The following is a 22406-nucleotide window of genomic DNA, read 5'->3' as shown; positions in this document are numbered from 1 at the left end:
CTGTTTCCTTGTGTTTCTCCTTGACCAGCATGGCATCAGATAAGTACTAATGAGTGCATTTACAATATAAACATGCAGAAAGATCTATGCAAGTAAGAGTATCAGTTATAGTGCAGAATACTCTGTTACAAGTTAAAGTCCTGCGATCAAACCATGACTTAAGTCACATTATAAAAGTATTGACATCAAAATAAATGTGGAGTACCGAAGTATACTCATCATGCAGAGTAGCCACTTTCAGAATAATATATAATATTACATTATTGGACTGGATTTTAATCTATAATTTGATAGGTGGAAACAATGTTAATGTTTGGGCTGTGATTGCATATACAGTACAGCTGTGTATCTTAATTCAAATAATAGAAAACCATACATTATTTGTTGATAACACTGTATTAATGATTTGATTATGTAAATGAATTAGTAACTCAAGTTATCAAATACATCGAGTGCAGTAGAGGTAACATATTTGTCTTGATGTATTGGAGTGGAAGTATACCGTAACAATACATTCAAGCTAGAAGTACAGTACTAAGGTAAATGTACTTAGTTACTTTACACCACTGTCAATATGTTGTGGGGATACTCAACACGACCATTGCTTCATGCAAAATACTGGCATTCCTGTTTGTGTAGTCTTTGATCACCATCAGTTCCTGATTTAAATCAACATTTTATACACATTTTATTTAATTTCATTAAGGCAAAGGCTTTGTACAGATCACTTTTAAATGATAAACTTAAAGTTTTGCCTTTTACTTTAATGAAGAAAGGGGTTTTCTGCATATCCCATTAAAACACATGACTCATGGGTGAGGTCTATAATTATAGTAGCTGGCTGCACCAGTTCTCTCTGATGTATCCCAAAGCTCAACATTACAACTTCACCCTTTGTTGTGCACAAGAAAAATCTAAGTCTAATTGGCAGATTTACTGTGATGAAATGTATAGCATACATTTTCCAGCTCTTAAGGGAAGAAGAAAACTTAAACAAATTATTTTGGACACTTTAATCTTGCACCACCCTCAGGCCAAATTGTCAATTTTGTACTAAAGAAATCTCATAATCTGATATGAAAGTTGTAAAAACTGCTCAGCTCAGTCATGCTCCCAAAGGGATACGCCATTAAAAATAATAGTGCCTTCATGGCTGTTCCTCTGGCGCCATCCTCAGGACAACTGCAGATGTTCAGCTCCACACTCAGGTAAGATCTCCGTCAGTATGATGAGAATTATATAATGTTCACTTATTTAATCAACTTTGTGGAAATGTTGGCCTCCACGTATATGAACAATTTAAAGCCATTGTTTATATTACACTATTACCATTCAATACGATTAAAACTTGAATATATTTAAATAAAGTAAAACAAGGAAAGAAAAAATATCATACAAATTCAATTTAACATTTGTCAAATACACAAATGCTTTCTTTTTGGTCTTTTTTGTGTCCTCAACTTATTTTTCTTGTCAATCTCTTATGTATTTAAAATGTTCCAATAAATAAAAGGCACTGCCCCAAAAAACAATATCCATATCACCTATAAAAAAAACACAGTTCTCTAGTGTTATCCTGAAGTTGTATTGTTTTGCCCAGTTTTCTATCTAAGAGCCGTGCTGCACATGCGCAGATAACCGCAGATCTACGAGGCATATGATAAGAGTTAAGACAGGTGACCAGCTGTCAGAAACAGGGCTTAAAGCAAACATCAACAGTCTGCCCTTCACGTCTTGGTGCAGAGGAGTAACCTGTCAACATGTGGGCACGTCTGTGGGCCTGAGAGTGTGTTTGTGTGCGTTGTGGGCCGGGTCATGAGACTACAGGGGTGTGTGTTCTCCTCGTTCTGTAAACTCCCAGCTGGATTTCTCTCTTCAGCATCCAGCAGGAGGAAACACGTGTGTCTGCTCTCTCAGTCCGCTAACATCATGGCAGAGGAGGCGAAGAAACTGGCCGCTTATGCTGCTGTGGATAACCACGTTCAGGTACATTTAACTGTCTAAAATATATTTTAATATCACCAAATGTGTCCATAGACTGCTAGCTTGTTGTTTCCACCACCTGAGCCATGTGTAGTTCGCATATGCTGCATGCTAGCAAAGTTAGCTACTATACAACCAGGTAATGTAGCCTAACTTGCTAACTTACTCCCCTTATCTAACATGCACGGTTTGGGAGGGAATTAGCTCAGTGCTATGCATGCTTGTTCCGGTATAGTGGGCTAACTTTGTTCGGCATTAAGGACTCAATCAACCGTATGTTACAGCATGTGTTAGCTAATAGCAGGCAGTGTAGTTTTAACTGATGGACATACAGAAATAGATGAGCTGACATTAGAAACAGAAGCTAGTTTGATGTAATCTACATTATACATGCCGTTTAAACTGCTATTAAACATGGCCCAATGGAAATGTAATTGAGCAGAAAATAGACCATGCATTACTGGTAATGAAATGCTGGTAGAAAGAGTGGGAACAGGTTGTGAAATAAAAAAATATCCACTACAGATCCCCATCTTGGAGGTCATGTGACACTGTATTCCTTGAAACCTTAAGAAAAGTATTGTCTTTTAACCTAATTGTATTTGTTGAGGCAGTTGTTTCAGACTTTACCATGAATGTGTTCATGGTGTTTTGTTCTTGTATGACCCTCAAAGCATAATTTCCCCTCATATTAAAACTCCACGGTTGCTACTGCTCCATTTCAACACATTGACTAGCATGTTTATCTCACGGCCTGCTGTGAAATGTTGCATCATTTTGAGTTATTTTCTGTCTCTAATAGAACAACCAAGTGGTTGGAGTGGGCAGTGGATCAACCATCGTGTATGCTGTGGACAGACTAGGTGAGTAAAACCATCATGAAGTCATACTGCAGGCAGCTGATGTCTCAAAATAACACCCAATTTATTTAAACAATAACTTGACCACTGTTATATTAAAGTTTATAATGTATCAATATAACACCTTCATTATTCTTTTTAACTGTGTGTGTGGTTTCTTCCAGCTGAGAGAGTGCGTCAGGAGAAGCTGAACATCGTGTGTGTGCCCACCTCCTTCCAGGTTGGTGTGTGATATGTAGTCTCTTACTAAGACTAGAACAACATGACATCTAATTATTTTCATCCTGGTGGCTTAATGGTGCATGCACAGTATTTGTCAACATCATGTACTGTAACATTGTGGCTTTGTTGACACACACACACACACACACACACACACACACACACACACACACACACACACACACACACACACACACACACACACACACACACACACACACACACACACACACACACACACACACACTTTCTTTTTGTCTAACATGAATACACATGGATTTGCAATCGAAGATGCATCCATACTTACATTTCCAACATTAATAATGACTGTTTTCATGTTCTTTAAAAATACTAAATCTGAATGCAGCTTGTTGTCTCCTTTCTCCTGGTTTTCTCATTTCTTTTCCTTCTGTATTTCCCCCCACAGGCTCGTCAGCTGATCCTACAGCACGGCCTCACACTGTCGGATCTGGACAGACACCCAGAGGTACGATGAGTTCGATAAATACATCTAAAAGAAATGGAAATGAGGAAAGGGCCACAATAAGTCAATGCTTAAACCCTGTCAGCTTGAATTGGAGCATTTTGAAAAGGATTTCTGTGAAAATGCAAAGAAATACCTGAACGGTGGATCTTTGTTGTCTTCTGTAATACATGACGTTCCTCCCACCCAGCTGGACGTGGCGATAGACGGAGCAGACGAGGTGGACGCAGAGCTGACGCTGATAAAAGGTGGAGGGTGAGTACAGTTTAATATACGCAGCAGAACTTAGCCTCTCCTCTGGTTTCTGTCTCACTCTCGCCCTCTGTCTCTCAGCGGCTGTCTGACTCAGGAGAAGATCGTAGCCGGCTGTGCTAAACATTTCGTCGTCATCGCAGACTACAGGTTTGTATTTGCTAGTTTAACTCAACAAAAGAAGTATATTATAAATATCTGTTTAGGCTGTTTTCTCTAAATAGATTTTTTTCTTACACTATTACGACTTACAATATTTTACAATTCCCTTCCTATCTATATTCTGAAATATATCTTTTTTTTACATAGAGATTTGTACTTTTATCTTGTATAGCCTGATCTATATAACTTTTTTTTTTTGTCCAAAGAATGTTGAAAATGTAATGTTGTAGAGTATTTTCAATGTATGGAGTAATGTGAAGAGATATCAACAAATCCATCTTTAAAAACCTTTGAGCTTCAACACAGTGAAAGAAGACTTGAACCTGCTTTTATCCAATGTTCAGATTAAAGTTTCGTTATCATATTAGCACATAATAATTTAATAAGAAAATGCTTAATTTGCATTTTTAAATATCAGAAAAGTTATAGTAAAAGAAAATATTGTCGCAATGTAACATCATTTGGGGAAGTTTCATGGTGATTTCTACCTTTTTCTACCCCCCCAGGAAGGATTCCAAGGCTCTGGGCCAGCAGTGGAAGAAGGGAGTTCCCATCGAGGTGATCCCCATGGCGTACGTCCCCGTCTCCAGGGCGATAGCTAAGCGCTTCGGAGGGGAGGCCAACTTGCGGATGGCTGTCAGTAAAGCGGTGAGTGGACGATTCTCTATCCAACACTTATTGTGCTCTCTTCAGAGACCTCCAGTTTCTGCTTTTCACTCACAGCTTTTCTTTAGGTTGTCCTTTAGTACATTTCTGATATCTTTATCACACTGGTTCTTGCTTGTGGGTATCCAAGGGTCCAGGTTAATATTTATTTGTGGATGGTGACGCTAAAACTAGAGAACATTATTATCTTCTAGCAGGACATTGAATGAACCTTAGCCTGTCCAATCACTGCAGTCATTTCATTTCATTTCAAACCTTTATTTATACAGATAAAATCCCATTGAGATCATTGATCTCTTTTCCAAGGGAGACCTGTTCAAGTAGTTCCACATGAAACATCATAAATAGAACAACAAAAGGACATCATCCAGCATCATTTACAAAATTATCCACATAAGCAGGTACCAATAGCTTCCGATTGACTAGCATCCAACCGAGCTTTAAAAACATTTAGTGGCACCAGATTGTTCAGTTTCCATTTAATTTGCAGACTATTCCAAGACAGAGGAGCTGCGCATCTAAAAGCTGTCTTCCCTAAGACAGTCCTAGCAGTTGGCACATTTAATAAAACCACAGCATTCGATCTCAGGCAGTAGCCACTTACAATTCTCCGTGAGATCAGGGAGCAGATATAAGATGGAAGTTTCCCTAGCATGGCTTTGTATATAAAAATGTACCAGTGACTGAGCCTCCGTACAGTTACTGAAAGCAAACCAGCCCTAGCATACAGGGTACAGTGATGGGTTAATGCTTTACAGTTTGTCACAAATCTCAGAGCACTGTGATACGCAGCATCTAACTTGACCAGGCAATTGGCAGGTGCATTCATATAGACCAGATCCCCATAGTTCAGCACAGGTAAAAAGGTCACAGAGCCTTTTCCTGGCCTCAAGCGAGAAACAGGACTTGTTCCTGTAGAAGAAACCTAGCCTAACCCTCAGTTTTTTTAGCAGGTTATTGACATGAAGTTTAAAAGAGAGACAATCATCAAGCCAGATACCAAGGTATTTGTAACAGGCAACAACTTCAAGTTTTGTTCCTTGCATAGTTACAATATCTAAAACAGGCTCTGGTGTCTTTTTTGCTTTTGAAAAGAGCATTACCTTGGTTTTATCCACATTTAAAAGAAGCTTTAATTCAGAGAACTGAGTCTGAATAGTGTTAAAAACAGCCTGTAATTTAACACCAGCCTCCTTAATGGAGGGACCTGCACAGTACATCACAGTATCATCCGCATACAAATGTAGAGTAGCTTCATCCACATTATCACCTACGCTGTTAATATATATGGAGAATAAAAGTGGACCTAAAACAGAACCTTGAGGAACACCATTAGAAATGTTTAACCATTCAGAAGACAGTCCATCAAAATGAACACATTGGGACCTTTCAGAGAGGTAGTTTACAAACCACCCCACTGCAAGGCTGGATAGGCCAATACTGAGTAGCCTCTGCTTTAAGATGAGATGATCAACGGTGTCAAACGCTTTGGAAAGGTCAATAAACAGAGCTGCACAACTCTGCTTATTATCTAAAATACTAGTAATGTCATTCACCACTTTCATTGTGGCAGTGATGGTGCTGTGTTGCTTTCTGAAGCCTGACTGATGTTTAGACAGGATGTCATTTGTACATAAAAACTCCTTTACCTGTTCACTCACTAAGCGTTCAAGCACCTTAGCCAGAACTGACAATTTAGAGATTGGCCTATAGTTATTTAAAATAGTTGCCTCCCCTCCTTTCAGTAAAGGCAAGACATAAGCTGACTTCCATACTTTTGGAATTGTATTTGTGCTGAGGGAGAGGTTAAAAAGAGAAGTAAGAGGTGGAGCAATAAAGTCTGCAGCTATCTTTAAAAAGAAAGGTTCCAAGTTGTCCGGGCCAGCCGGTTTCCTAGGATCTAGCTTAGATAATGCTTCATGAACAACATTGACAGTAAAAGGGGTAAAACTGAAAGGGTTTTCCAGACCACATTGTTCAGAGTCACGGATTGGGGTGTTCACAGAAGCAGAGTAAGAAACAGAATCAAATAGAGAACCACAGGACACAAAATGCTCATTAAAGCAATTTAGCATAGTGGCCCTGTCCGATATAGAGCCAGATGCTGTGGTAAGGCACGGAGGTAGCTCATTACGGATCTCACCGGTTGATATCGATTTTTATTGCTTTCCAAAACTTCCTAGGATTATTTAGGTTTTCTGTGGTAACTGACAAATAGTACTTCGACTTTGCACTTTTGACATTTGAAGTGAAGCTATTCCTTAGCTGCCTAAAACGCAGCCATTCTATCTCTGAGCCTGATTTCCTAGCCTTTGCCCAGGCCTTGTTTCTCTCATGAAGGAGACTGGACAGCTCAGCAGAAAACCAAGGATTGTCTCGTCCCTTTACTCTAAATGTACGCAGGGGTGCATGTCTATCAATGATCTCCATAAAACCAAGATAAAAATAAGACCATGCGGTTTCTACATCAGCACACAGATCGATTTTACCCCAATCAAACCCAAACAGATCATGCACAAAACCCTGCTCCACAAAATGTTTTTTGTCTCTCTTAATGATAATGCGAGGTGTAACCTTTTGGACCTTAGTGTCCCTAATTGTGGCTACAACACAGTGATCGCTCAGATCATTTGCAAAAACTCCCACAGATGAATATGTATGGGGAACATTAGTTAAAATGAGATCAATTAGGGAGGATTTATTAGGGGACTTAATGTTGGGACGAGTAGGACTGTCCACAATCTGAGTAACATTCAAAGAGATACAAAGGTTTTTAAAATCCTCTGACACTGCAGTTAACCAGTCCCAGTTAAAATCTCCAAGTAGCACTATTTCCTTGTAGTCTAGTTGTGATAAAAGATTTGCTAGTGAAGACAAGGAGTCTTTGACAGCTGAGGGGGGGTCTGTAACAGCCCACGACCATGACCTGTTGACCCTTTGCCACTTCTATATTTAAGGCTACAAATTCAAATTGCTTACTGATCGATTTGGAAACTAATGTGGATACACTGAACTTATTCTTAACATAAATTGCAACGCCACCACCTTTATTAGGCCGGTCGGTACGATACACATTAAAACCATTTAAGGCAATGTCAGAGGCCAAAATAGACTTATTTAGCCATGTTTCAGATAAGACAATGACGTCAGCGTCAGTTGAGCTCGCCCAGATACGGACAAAATCTAGTTTACCTAACAGACTGCGCACATTCAAGTGGATGAAACCCAACCCAGACCTAGCTTTAAAATCAGCAGGAGTAGCGATCTGACTATTACTACTGGGCGGACCAGGGTTAGGTTGTACATTTCCTGACAGTAATGACAACAAAAAAACCAGGCATCTTTTCCTCTTAAATGACACACATACATTGTCATCTAATTTAGAAACACCGGAAAAGTCTGCGAGAGTGTGATTAGAGCTTAAGAAGCAGTCCTGAAGAACCATCATCGCAGGAAAATAAAAAAGACAAACATATTTTGTCGAGCAGATTGACTGTGACAAGGCAACCGGTAATTGTTTGAGCAACACATCCAAACCTTTGCAGGGGATGCCCACTGCGGGTGGCAGAACAGACCTGAATCCAGTAGTCTTCTCAGATTGTGTGTGCTAAACCAGATTATTTTCAGAAAACGCTATCAATTCAATTCAAAACCTTTATTTATCCAGGTGAAATCCCATTGAGATCATTGATCTCTTTTTCAAAGGAGACCTGCAGCAGTAGGTTCCACATGAAGACATAAAAACATAAATGTGACGAAGGTAACTGACGGCTTCAGGCCGGGTGATAGGGCACTTAATTAGCGTGATTGCACAGTATATGTTGTCTGTGGCTGATGATTGTGTGCACCTGGTGTCCTGTGTTGTCTCCTCCCCCCTCACCTGTGTCTTGTTGTGATGATTGGAGTGTGAGTATTTAGGCTCTGTTGCCGTGTGTGTGTGTGTGTGTGTGTGTGTGTGTGTGTGTGTGTGTGTGTGTGTGTGTGTGTGTGTGTGTGTGTGTGTGTGTGTGTGTGTGTGTGTGTGTGTGTGTGTGTGTGTGTGTGTGTGTGTGTGTGTGTGTGTGTGTGTGTGTGTGTGTGTGTTCCTTGTGGCTGCAGGATGGGTGAAAGGAGAACAGCAGGATTGAGGCTGTGAACTTTGTGCCCATGTTTTTAATAAATGCCCACGTCGGGTTATATTTTTGGACGTTCTGCCTCTGCCTCCTTGCTTGGTCTGGGCCGCTCAACGGTCAGCTTCACAATAAACATGTACAGGTACCGCATGTACAGGTACCAACAGCATCTAATGTTAATACACCCTCCTGCACTCGTGTGTGAGAAGTTACCTGTGGAGTGTGTGACCTCTAGTAGCACTCTGGAGCCTTTTTCTCCCATGTGCACACTAGTGTCGTAACTTGCATGTCTACCTAAGGCCTCACACTATCAGACTAATCTATAAGTGGTGGTCGGTACCAAAATATGATGCAAAGGTGGACACGAAAAAGACTGCAAGCTATTACGTGTGGATATAAAGAATGTATGCTTTTAAAAGGCTTAAATAATGGGCTTTGCAAATGTTTTTGTGGAAGGAAATGCCTTCATCGCATTTGTCAGAAACCCTGAATGTAAGATACACTTGTTTGTTCTCCGCCACAGGGCACATCTAAGGAAGGGTTTCTGTGGAAAGTGTTGTCCTCAGGAAAGTTTGTGCTGAAAGCAAAATGACAAATGCACTGTATCTGCCTCTTTAACAGGCTGCAGTAGAGTCTACAGTTAATGATTGACTTTGTCCTCAGTCCTTAAATGAACAACATCCAGCAGGAGACAGTCTGTTCCTGTTCGTCATGGTTGTGTTATTCCTTCTGACTGCTGAGGCTGGAAGCAGTCTGTGTGCTAATGAGTCGCGGCCTCCATGATCACAGACGTGTTATCTAATCAACATTAGCCTCACAGTTACACAATCACCTACAGACACAAGTCTTAAAAAGCTTAAGGTGAAGGAATGTGTCAGCTCTGCTTATTAAGGCTCTGGAATGATCTGGACAAAATCAGCTTTAAAAGAAACAAGTCTGAGTAATAAATTGTTCAACATAAAAAAAAAGTGTTCTTGTTGAACTAAGTCATGGTCACTCTGTATAATCTCGTGAATACTTATTTATGACAACATTTTAGTTGTGTGTGCATTTGATTATTAGTGTTATAAACACATTCCTGCCTTATGAACTTTGCTCACAGCCTTCATGGTGTTACTTTACAATTTAAACAAATAAACCAACATGTTGTGTGTTTGTGTCTCAGGGTCCTGTGGTCACTGACAACAGTAACTTCATCCTGGACTGGAAGTTTGAGCGCGCTGAGAACTGGAAGGAAGTGAACACGGCGATCAAGATGATCCCAGGTGAGGAGCTGCCTCTTGGTTTATCAAAGGGAAAGTTTAAAATACATATTGTACCTGTAGTCTCTTTTATCAATCCAGATCAGCAGTTTTCAAAGTGTGATGCGCGCCTCCCCTGGGGGGCGCCAGAGAGCTTAAGGGGAGGCGCAGCGTGAGAAAAAAATAACGAGAAATAGTGAAATCTAGCTAGTTGACTTCAGCTAACTTTATGCGAGCGGCAACATGGATCGATTTGTAGTGAAGTTACCTAAAGTGAGAGAGGAGACGGCGTCTGGCAGAAAACGTGTGTCACTTGTGGAGACCGAGTTCCCCCACCTCGCCAAAAGGGCTGTAAAAGTGCTCATTCCCTTCACCTCGGCCTTCCTGTGTGCGTGCGGGTTTTCCGCATTGACTTAGATCAAAAGCAAGTACGGTCAAGGCTGCAGCCAGAGGATGATCTGCGTGTATTCCCGTCTACATTGCATCCCCGCATCATCCGCCTGTGAGCTTCAAAGACGCAGACTCATTGTTCCCACTAAAGTAGGGCTGAGTGTAATAAGGAGGCACAGTTGACGTTCAGTGTGTTGCCGGGAGCATATAAGGATTTATCCACGATGTTGAAAATGTTTAAAAAACATGTTTAAAACATAAAGATAAAAAGGTTTAAAAAAGTTCAAACACACACACAGAGAGACGAGAAGAGACGAGACGAGGCGAGAAGAGAGAAACATTACATTACATTGCATTTAGCTGACGCTTTTATCCAAAGCGACTTACAATAAGTACATTCGACCAGGAAGACACAACCTTGAAGAAAACAGAATCATATAAGAACATCAGGTTTCAAAGAGCCAATCGTTTCAAGTGCTACTCAACTGGCTTTAGATAAGCCAGTCCTTTATTAGTATATAAGTGCTCTGTTAGCAGTTCTTTGTTAGTCATTCTATCGCTCGAAGTGGAGTCGAAAGAGATGACTTTTCAGTCTGCGCCGGAAGGTGTGTAAGCTTTCTGCGGTCCTGATTTCAATGGGGAGCTCATTCCACCATTTTGGAGCCAGGATAGCAAACCCACGTGTTTTTGCTGATGGGAACTTGGGTCCCCCTCGCAGCGAGGGTGCAGCGAGCTGATTGGCTGATGCAGAGCGGAGTGCACGTGCTGGGGTGTACGGTTTAACCATGTCCTGGATGTAGGAAGGGCCAGATCCATTCGCAGCATGGTACGCAAGTACCAGTGTCTTGAAGTGGATTCTAGCAGTTACCGGAAGCCAGTGGAGGAGCGGCGTGGTGTGGGAAAATTTTGGAAGGTTGAAGACCAGACGAGCCGCTGCATTCTGGATGAGCTGCAGAGGTCGGATGGCACATGCAGGTAGACCAGCCAGCCATTTAATGACATTTTCTCTTACTGGACCTCTTTTAAATGCAATTGAATACCCCTGCATTATAGCAACAATAATAATAATTGGGAGGGGGGCGTGGCTGTTATGTTCTCTGAGGGGAGGCTCACCTTCCCACACTTTGAAAACCCCTGATCTAAATGAAAGTGAGTTGGACTGTGTTGGATATTTTTGGCGGCAACAAACATTTGGTTACTCAAGAAAATACAGTCCTTGTTGCGAACAGTTTTCCTGCAAGAATGATTTCCTTTTTACCAAATTAGGACCTCACTAGTATGACTGCGCATCAGGAAGTGTACAGCTACTCCTTGGCAAGAGACTTGTAACAAAGACGTTGATATGAATGAAGTCCTATTCAACCGAAGCATCCATAAGGAAGACTGGGGAAAGTGTTGTTTGTGTTTTGACTGTGTGTGTGTGTCCTCTGCAGGTGTGGTGGAGACGGGGCTTTTCGTCGGCATGGCGGAACGAGCGTACTTTGGGATGGAGGATGGATCCGTGCAGGTGCGAGACCCTTCAGTCAACTGAGGGGTTAGATCACTTTCACTAGTGTCGACCCTCCGCTAGAACGACCTCACTTTACCCACAAGTGCCTTGGTTATGATTTAGAGCCGCTCTCAGTGTTTGGACTGAGCTGCTCCTCCTGCAGAACTGGACTAAACTTTCTCTCTCTCTCACACACACACACACACACACACACACACACACACACACACACACACACACACACACACACACACACACACACACACACACACACACACACACACACACACACACACACACCTCAGAAAACTTGATCTTTCTCATCCAGCAAGTGGTGCTTCTGACACTGTGAGCTTTAAAGTGCCTGATGAGTCGAATGAAGTGCTTCTGATTATTGATTATATGTTCTTTGTTTGGCCTTCTGTTCTCACTATTGACTCTTCCTGTAATCAACGTGTTTGACTGGAGGTCTGCAGAGCTGTGGTGAGTTATTGCACCTCTACAAAATGAAACCACGGTGTGCCTTGAGATTATATTATAAGTCTTATTAAAGTAATTCTGCTCTTAAAGTTACATTTAAGAGCTTCTAATCCTCCATCAAACGGTTTGCCATCTGCTCGCATGCAGCAGATGCATTGTCATCAGTCAGAAAGCTGATATGCCTTGAAGTCTTTTTGTCTAATTAGAGTAATATGAACTCTTACCCACAACATTGAAAAGTTACACTCTTTCATTAAATGAATTTCAGTAATTAATTTGAACCGAAAAAGCTCTAAACATTCATGAGCTCTTTGGTAGTGTAGGGACACCCTGTGGTGCAGCTATGAAGCTTCCATTATGTAATGATCGTGTTAGCGACACAATACAGTGTCACCAAAACACATTATAACGCAGAGGCAGGCGGTGATAAATAGAGTGGATGCCGCTTGCATCCAACAGACATTTCAACGCATGGTTTGGCAGATGTAACACAGGACGGGTACTCTCTAAGTAGAAGATGTCAAAGGGCAGGGAACCTCTGCACAGAAAAGGTGAAACGCCACCAACCAAAGGACAACGTGAATTCACCTCTTTATTGTCAAGGCATGCACTTCCTTTTTAACGTCTGGAATATGTTTTTCTTCAAATCATCTTAGGCATCCAACTGTACTCATCATCCTCTCTAGGAGTTGTACTTATTTGAGAGTTCTGGACCACTGTGTAGGTTAAACGGCTGTAAAATAACATGCACATTTTCACCTTAAAACGACACCATTATGTGACCTGATATTCCTTCCTAAAGGGGGCTGGTTTCAGATTCTGCCTCTGTTTAAATGTGTTTATTTCACCGGTCAGAGTGGTGCGTGCTCATTATCTGGAAGTTATTCTCCTTGGCTGTTGAAACGTGTAATAGCAACTGCTGCCGTGGACTAATGGTCTGATTTCCTGAGTGACGAAAGTTACATTTACACTTCAGTCAGCAGAGGTAAAGTCTGCAGCCTCTGTTAAACAAACACACGTGCATGTACAGTGCATCCCTTCACTCGGTTTGCTCTTCTCGTGCCTGCATATCACTTACGTTACATTTCTTATGCCTTACATCAGCCATCTGCTCACATGAGGTCTGGTGCCATCAACTTAATGTTAAATATAGCTATAGAGGGACGTGCAACATGTTGAGTTAATGATGATGGCCAGTTAACATAATTGTTATCATATAGCTGAAATGTAAAGCAACAAAATCACATTTGATGTGCTTTGGCATGCCAAAGCAATAGAACAGCCGGTTGTATTACTTAATCGCTACATCTATTGACGTAGCTGATAAAGTTGTTGGACTAATGGCCTTCTAGAATCAATGCTTCATTTAGTTGAAAATAAAAAATACTTTGAATTTATTTCAAAAACACTGCTATCCGCTTTCCCTCAAAATATGTTCAGCAGCTTATCATTCCTTTTCTTAAAAATAAAATGGTGAAGTTGTCTTTCCAATGAAAACACTTTACTGTCCAGTACAACCATGCATAAGATTGTTTGAAAATTGTGCCAATTTGTCATGTTCATTTCCATATGATGTATTTTTTAAATGCAGCTTTTCACTCTGCTTTTGCCTTACACTTTATGTTTGTATGTCAATGTTTATGTATATACTGCTCTGAGAGATTTAACATGATGTAATCAGGCAAAGCTACGTGTCTTTATAGAACTATGCTTAGGTATGGGGCATCAAATGTTACTCTGGTGTAATTCTACTCATCAGTGAAATGGATGTGAATGAATTTGAGGATACATTAACTGAACAGATAATCTGTGGCCCAGTTTGGCTCCAAGTTGTACACCATGTTGGATATATGTGCACCAGCATTTCTCTTATTCCTTTACCAATTGACTGTGATGATATGTGCTGTGAATGTACTATTTTCTTTGTCAAGCAATACAGAAACATAATAACAGTATGCCTCTTTGTTTTTATTTATGATGATTCTCTGAAAATGTAATTTTTTTATTATCATTCTGTTAATACCATGATGTGGTGGAACAACTTGGCAACACAATTGAACATAATCGTCATTTGGGTGTCAAACCTCCACTTGTTTTAGCTTTGCACACTGATTGCAAACTCAATATATCTGCAACTCAAGAATGACATGACATCTGTATGGTGCCGTTCTTCCTTATGGTCACTTGGGGGCGCTAGAAATGCAAGAGCTGTGTTTTGCACTTAACTCAGGGTAAACTGGGTTCACATTTTAAGCCTATATCACCCAGAAATAAAACGTGTGTAAAAAAACATCATACATGCATTAAGCAACGATGTGTACATATGCTTTATGACACTTTGAAAATAACTGAAACTAGCGGTCATACCTATTTATAAAATCACAACTCAGGATATTGCAGGCTTATTGGCTGGAATGCAGCTTTACATGAGGTTACATTTTGAAAATGCACTCCTTAACGCGTTCATAGGCTTTTACAGGCTTTAAGTCATAGCCCTGCCTGTTTGTTTATCTGACATTGAAAACAAAACTCGTGATCAGGAACAGGAAACGTACTTCCTCTACAGTGAGCCACGTTGATGCTTTCCAATGATGCTGTTTTATGTCGGATGTCTTGACAACTGCTTGTGAATGACAGCTGAAATGTCGAATGTAACGCTTACGTTCCGTCAACGAGGGTAAAGTCGACCAATAGCGCTGTTGCTTATCACTATTGTCTCTCTCATTGGACGAACTACGACACATCGCACCAATCACATTTCCGCCAGAGGATTCGCCATCGGGGATTTTTTTGCGTCACCTTTTGCTCTCGTTGCTAGTGCGCCTGCGTCGTTTTGACAAACACTTGAATGCCAATGAAATGGACTGTTTGGGGGGCTGGAACATTCTGAGCCCGCCTCCTTGAGTGCCAGTTCTCTGATGCAATCATGTTCTGCTTAGTATGCGAGTATACATGATTGATAGCCAACAGCCCAATGAGAAACGGTGGCATGTTTTTTTTACCGAATGTAGCAAGTTCACTGTCCAATCCCAGTGTAGAAACAAGGCGGGACTTAGCGTTACTAAGGCAAGACTTGTGTCAAGTATAAAGCGAATAACATGGTGTCCCAGTGGCTGTTTACGTTTACTAAAGAACAGATTGAGAAGGGTGTCTTGCAAGAAAGAACGGAGTTTTGTTTGTAGTTTTACCGGTTGTTTTTTACACTTTTTATGTTAAGATTTACAAGGCCAGTGGCATGTAAATCTCATACTTCACTAATGTGCCAGTCTTACAAATGGAAAGGGGGCTTCACTTTGGAAACGTGAGCATTTCCCTGGTGCTCCTGCTATTGCTAAACGCGCTCATCGGATTTGGGACTTCTCAAGCTCCGGGCTCCGCAACCGGCAGGGAGCCACAGTTCTCCACCCGGGGTTCAGCTTCGACCTCGGGGGATGAAGATGGTGCAAGAGCCATGGAGCGGAGAAGCTTGGAGAACGTTGGCCCCCCGGTCATTGTAGCAGACGTTACCGTTGAAGATGATGACAACGGGTCGGCTGGGGAGACCGACGAATCATTCGGAGACAGTAACGGAAACATCCAACCGACAAGGTAATTCAAACTAATACGTCTAACGGACAGCTAGCCACAAGACACCCATTATCGTACAAATGACACGTGTAACGTTATTTCACACCTGCACAAATGTTACCAAAATGACAGATAAACACAAGTAAGGCATCAAGAAGTGTCTATTTGTCATTAAGATTCCTTAAAACCACGCATTTAGCAGTTGTTGAGCTTCCTAACTTACTTACAGTCTCGTGTTTGGTAAGTATTCCTCCGCTGTGGCACTGCACTCAAAACTTGTTGTGTTTGTTCTCCCGACTTAAAACCCCATTATAACTCTTTGTATCCCTACTCTTCTCCCAATATCACCTTTAAATTATTGTGGAACAATTGCTATGCGGTGCTACAGAACTGTCAGAGAATACATCTTGAAAAACACAGTAGCCTAATGACTAACGAGTTTGACTTATTTTCCGATTGTTTTGATTGACGTTTGAATGGCGTCTGTTGAAAAGAAGGAAAAAACCCATGTAATACGCGAGTAACTAGTACTAGCAACTTTAACGTGTCACTTGTGTTTATTTTTCAAACTATTTATTGTAGGTTGTTAAAATTATTGTGGAAGTATATAACAGTACAGTTTATTCGGCTTGGCATGTCAGGGAAAAACACCCTCCTGTTTATCAAATCAGAAAGTGTCTACCAAAGTTTCCACCTTGAAACTGAGATATGTTCTGAACTGTCATATGTTGGATGTTGTTTTGGTTTCTTGGTACGTTATGATCTTGCTCTGTGAATCAAAACTCTTGAAGTCTGAGTCCACAGATCAGATACATTCACAACTGCAGTTCATTCATCTGATGTGAAAAAATACACATATCTAAAATAGGTGTGATGTTATGAGCAGCACCATGTCTGCTTTGTCTCCTGTTGTTTTTGTCACATTTGCTTTCACATGCACTCGTCAGTTAGCACTGTTGAAGTGAAATTGCTTTCCCTCTATTATCATACAGACATCACATTAAAAGGGAACATTCCTAATCACTTGGCAGCAGAGATACCGTCCTCTCAGGAGCCTGTCGCGTATCTCCTCCTGTCAGCAGATAGGCTATGTCTTAGCTCAGGAAAGTAAAATAGGAGTCTGTCTATTTAATTAAACGCAGTTAATTGGGAATTAGGAAGAAGCAAGGGATAATGTATGAGGACATTTAAAGCTGACACAAAGTGGCTCTGCACCACAAGCAGAAATATATCAAACACAATCTAAAGTGTGTGTCTTCCCATGTTGACATGTTGGGTGCTGGGATCTGTTGTTTTTTCCACAAAGTACACACTTCTAAGAGCAGTAGCTTAACTTAAGTTCTCTCGGACATACTGATAGACGTTGTTCTAAAGCTTTGATACTTACTCTACTCCGGTACCAAGAATACAAATCAAAGCTGACAAGTGGCTGTTTTGCAAAGGAATGTCGCTCAGCTGAGAAACCCCCCAGCATTCTGTCACTCAAAAGTTTACAGTTTCTTTCAGGCAGAACACAGGTTTGCTGAACCCGGTTAGACCTGCTGTCCAAAGTGAGAGGCAGTTGTTGGTGCAGTGGGCAGGGCATTGATGTTGTCTTCCTTGGTAAACAGCAGGTTTGACGCCCACCTCAGATGTTTGGCGCAGTGTGATCTTCATGATGTCCGTTCTCTCCGTCTTGTTATTCTTCTTGTGAGGATACCTTTCTGTGGTACAGCCGCTGGAATCATTTTTATTCCAGCGATGTTTCTTTTTGAAGCACATCAGGTCATTCACTCAATTATTCTTTGTGTAGTATTATATATGATGTCTGCTTTTCAAGAGACCACAGTCAGTTCTAAAAATGAAAACATGGATGGAATCAAACCATTTGAAGTGTTTTGCCATCGGTTCTTCCCTTCCCACCAACGTGCTGTTGCTACTGTATACTGAAATGCAGCATTGTTCCTCTTTGCTGTCACTTTGTTCATTGTCGATGCTCACTGAAGAGCTTTTTGACAACCTCCAGAGCTTCAGGTATTACTTCTTCTAATTTGGGATGCCACACAAACCCAGCTTTGTCACAACGGGGAGGAACTGAGCTCACTGTGCAGTCAGCCCCATGAAGCTCATGTCAGAAGAGATAGGTGTATTTCTTAGACGTAAATATGTTTTTTTGGAAATGTGTGTAAAACAGATTTTTAAAAAAGAAGCTGTTTCACATAATATTTACAATAATATAATCTTTGAATGCTCCACAAGCAATAAGTGGCTTTCTTTTTAAACCCAGTGCCCCACCAAGTACACAAACTGATGGCAGAATAACTGGTGTGAGGGCAACCATGGTGAAGGACTTCCTGGAGGATCAGACTCCAGCCTGTCATGCATACAGTATGGAGAGGAAATCGACAGTAATTAGCAGGGCAGTTAGCTGGCTATTCCCTGGCCGGGCACCTCCGCTGCTGCAGGACTCTCCTGAGCATTCCTCCTGCTGCTGGTCACACCCTGCGCCTGTACCATGCCGTAAACACATGTCTGTCACTTCTGTTGCTTTCTGCCGCTGCGTCTCCCTTCCCGTTCACCTTTTCACTTTCTGTCTCCTGATCTTTCTCCACAAATCACAGTTTCATCACAACCATTGGCTTTTGGTTATCTTATATTGATTCCTTTTCTTGATTCCTGTTTTTTGTTTTGGCGTATTACATTTTGAATTTTACAGACAATTGATTACAGATAATCATTTTGCTTATAAAAGCTCATTTTCTATTTGTGTAACTAGCTAAATAATAATATTGAACAACGTTTTTTTTTCTGCCAGTTTTCAAAATGATGCCACAAAGGCTATTGATCATCAACGCACGAGCACAATAACAAACAACAACACTGATATGTAGGAGACAATAAGATAAAGAATAAACAATGCAGCTTACACGGCAGATACATCAAGACTGAGCAGGTGAATTATTCATTAAACAATCTGTCTGTGAAACAACAACCAATGTGTTAAAGATGACAGATTTTGCTTGGATAATAATAAACTCATACTTTAATAATAACCGTAATTATATAATAATGAACTTGTGGGAGGTTTTCTGTTTCCATAGACTTACCATCACACCTGTCTCTATGTCTTTGTTGACGTCTGTCTCTGCCTTGCATTCATTCTTTGTCTCTTTCCTTCTCTCTCCTCCCTCCCTACCTTCACACGTGCACATCGCTTTTTAATGTCACCCCTTGAGTATATACTCCGCTCCATGCTCCGTTTCCACCCATCTGCCAGGAGAATTGTCATTGAACTTCAGAAATGTCACGAAAAACGAGACTTGATTTCGGTGTATCTCTCCTCAAATGGGCCAATTTCAACAACAAAAAGGCTTCGTAAATGCCATAAAACATATTTACAACATTTCTTTCAATAATCAATTCATCTTGAGAAGTTGTTTTTGTTAAAGTATCACTTCTGTTGTATGTCGGTACTGTAAAGAAACACAGAATGGCTTCTTGTGTTGATAATAATTGAGATATTGTTTCATGCACATAAAAAAAAAGAGGTTAACAAAATGTGAAATGGTAACATTAACACTTTTTGGGAGTATTCCACTCTGTGTGTCCACTCTGTGTCCACTCTGTCCTCTCTGTGTCCACTCTGTCCTCTCTGTGTCCACTCTGTGTCCTCTCTGTGTCCACTCTCTGTCAAATCAAATCAAGTTTTATTTATAAAGCACATTTAAAAGCGATTTTTGGTCGAGCCAAAGTTCTGTACATGTAATAAAAACACATACAATCACAATAAAAGACAATAAATTACAACAGATATATAAAAAAGCAGTCCACACTCTGTCCACTCTGTGTCCACTCTGTGTCCACTCTGTGTGCTCTCTGTGTCCACTCTCTGTCCACTCTCTGTCCACTCTCTGTCCACTCTGTCCAGCATTAATTGGCTGCCTTTTGAAAACTTACTTCTGTGACCTTTCAAGGCTTTACATGAGGCTGCTGCTGTTTTCCAAGTCAAACACACCAGATCCTGTGGTGGTGAATATAATAATCTTAACACACCCTTGGTCAACTTTACAGAGTCATTATTTAAACACAAAAAGGACCATGACCTTGTTAATGACACACAATCCAAACCAATGATCTTTTGCCACCTGGGAAGGATCCCTTTAGTGCTTTGTTGACAATATTACACCTCTCACAGTCTGTTTCTTTGTTCTGAAGAGAATAGACGTGTAAAGGCACTCTCCTTTTCCTCCAAATAACATTTTTGAGTGGAGCACTTCAAACTCACACTTAAAAACATTTCAGTTTGAAAAGTCTTTGCTCAGATGTCAATATTTCGAAGTTTCTGTCAGATGCAGTTGTTTTTATTTCATCCCCGCTCGCTCCTCCGCCCCTGTATCCTGTAATCTATAAATATTCTAGACGCTCGCTTTGATCCGGCCTTCAGTTTGTGACGGAAGCTGCCGTTGTGCCAGCTGATGGCTGTCACCTCTCTTTTAATGCTGCCACCTATACGTTAGAAACTCTGCTCTGGAGACATGGTGTTTACGTGTGTGTGTGTGTGTGTGTGTGTGTGTGTGTGTGTGTGTGTGTGTGTGTGTGTGTGTGTGTGTGTGTGTGTGTGTGTGTGTGTGTGTGTGTGTGTGTGTGTGTGTGGTGTGTGTGTGTGTGTGTGTGTGTGGTGTGTGTGTGTGTGTGTGTGTGTGTGTGTGTGTGTGTGTGTGTGTGTGTGTGTGTGTGTGTGTGTGTGTGTGTGTATATACATGTTTGAAGACCTGTATGTGTGTGTGAATCATGCATGTGAAGGCACTGCCAGGTTTGAAGCCTCCACCAGCGAGCGCTCCTGTGGGGCCTGCAGCACCTTCGGGAGCACTTGGAGGTGAGAGGAGAGAGGACATCAGCTTTGTTTGAACTTGCTACCCCCCCCCCCCCACCCTTTGTCGTCGCCCCCCCCCCCCAGGGCCTTGTAGCGGCAACAGCTCTTCTGGGCCGCCGTGCTTGCCGGCTGGCTCCCACCAGCCTACTGCTTAGCAACAGCCAATCCGCCGAGCCAGGCGACTTGTTGGCCAATTGCGTCGGAGAGACGGGCTAGTGCTCAGAATTTGAGTCGGCCACATGGGTCTGGCTATAGTTAGGTAAAGGAGGAGGAGGAGGAGGAGGAGGAACTTCTTTTTTTTTTGTGAGGGGAGAGTTCATTTCCTTGTTGTTTTTTTGTGCTTCTCCTACTTTGTTTCAGTCGTCCACTTGCTGTAACCAGGGAGATGTTGTGGGTTTTATAAATAGAAACTGTCCCCAAATAACAGGTCAAGTTGAAGATGATTGAACTCCCTCTGGGAAGTTTGGACTGGAGGCTCTTTCTGGCGCAGCAGTAGTTTTACATTGGAGAGGTCTGCATGTTTAACTCGAGCTGCTAAACTCTGTGCCGCTTCACATAAGCTTATATCATTCCCTTTGACCCGTTGTCCTCAATCCTTTGGAACCCTTTTTTAGCCATGTCTGCTGATTTAAATGAGTTTTGATCTAACTTCTTTCTATTATAAGGTGCAACGTTCACCACATCCACAGCTGCTGTTGGGTTGTCTTACAGTATGTTGTTGTCCTTGACTTTCTGACTATCACTGCACTTGATGAACACTATCTGGGTTATGTCTGCAGGTTGATAACAAAACAACACAATTCGGCAACAATATGATTGCTACACAATACTATATTTGTTTATCAGAAGGAATGAGCTTAATAGGTCAGTCCGTGGCTGCTTCGGTAAGTCGGCAGGACCCATCCTGCAGCACTGCAGTATGGGTGGGGCCGAGGCAGAAAGGTGGGATGTTCAGTGGGAGAGAGAAGGAGGGGAGGATGAAAACAAGGAGTTAGCTGGTAGTCAGCAGGACCATGCTGTCTTGTTTTCAATCTCGCTGGCTCCTCACTGCTTAGCAACAACGAATCAGATCGTCGAATCAGAGCTGCAGCCCAGCCAATCAGCCGTCGGGAGCGTGGCGCCATAGAGTTTGGATTTTACCACGTGTGAGATGATACGCGTTGGAGACGAGAGCGCACTTATACAGGAGGAAAGAGAGAGAGAGAGAGGGTGATAGCAACGCTTTTAAAGTGTGTGTGTGTGTGTGTGTGTTTTTATGCCTGTAGAAGTTTTTCTAAAACCACACCCTTCGCTCTCTGCTGCAGTGACCCTGCTGGATGTAAAGGTCGATGTTAAAGCACACTGCACATCTCAGACCTGTCACTCAAGTCCTCATTAGTCAGACTCCAGCTGCTGTGACAAAGACTCAAAACAATGACCCCTCAACAGCTTCAGAGGACACTAATATACACCTTTAAGTCTCGTCAGCGTGTGTCAAAGTGCAGATGTTATCTTTATTGGGCGGAGTTTGTTTTCTTACGAACTCAGACATTTAATGTAGTCTAAAAGTAAGTGTTAATTTACATTAGACATTATTCTGCACATGTTCATGTTTGCCAAAGGAAAGCACCTTGTTCTGGTTCCATGCTGCGCTGTGCAAACTGCCT

General features: G+C 41.6%; 2 protein-coding genes across 2 annotated transcripts in view; both read left to right on the top strand.

Moving 5' to 3' along the window:
- The first annotated feature begins 1653 nt into the window (after positions 1-1653).
- Positions 1654-14293, top strand: rpia (ribose 5-phosphate isomerase A (ribose 5-phosphate epimerase)). The gene is made up of 9 exons (XM_034111660.2): positions 1654-1986; positions 2786-2846; positions 3008-3063; positions 3493-3552; positions 3740-3804; positions 3883-3951; positions 4470-4611; positions 9907-10006; positions 11806-14293. The coding sequence occupies exons 1-9, from the start codon at positions 1816-1818 to the stop codon at positions 11901-11903; spliced, it is 822 nt and encodes a 273-aa protein (XP_033967551.1). The 5' UTR covers positions 1654-1815; the 3' UTR covers positions 11904-14293.
- Positions 14294-15388: 1095 nt separating this feature from the next.
- eif2ak3 (eukaryotic translation initiation factor 2-alpha kinase 3) overlaps positions 15389-22406 on the top strand; it is a 31993-nt gene continuing 24975 nt past the window's right edge. The window contains exon 1 of the mRNA XM_034111170.1: positions 15389-15929. Within this exon, the coding sequence (XP_033967061.1) occupies positions 15616-15929 (314 nt within the window). The 5' untranslated portion in view covers positions 15389-15615. The remainder of the gene's footprint in view (positions 15930-22406) is intronic.

This window comes from Pseudochaenichthys georgianus, chromosome 22 (assembly GCF_902827115.2).
Source record: "Pseudochaenichthys georgianus chromosome 22, fPseGeo1.2, whole genome shotgun sequence".
Lineage (NCBI taxonomy): Eukaryota > Metazoa > Chordata > Actinopteri > Perciformes > Channichthyidae > Pseudochaenichthys > Pseudochaenichthys georgianus.
The sequence above is the reverse complement of the archived record's forward strand: the minus strand, read 5'-3'. Positions and strand labels throughout refer to the sequence as shown.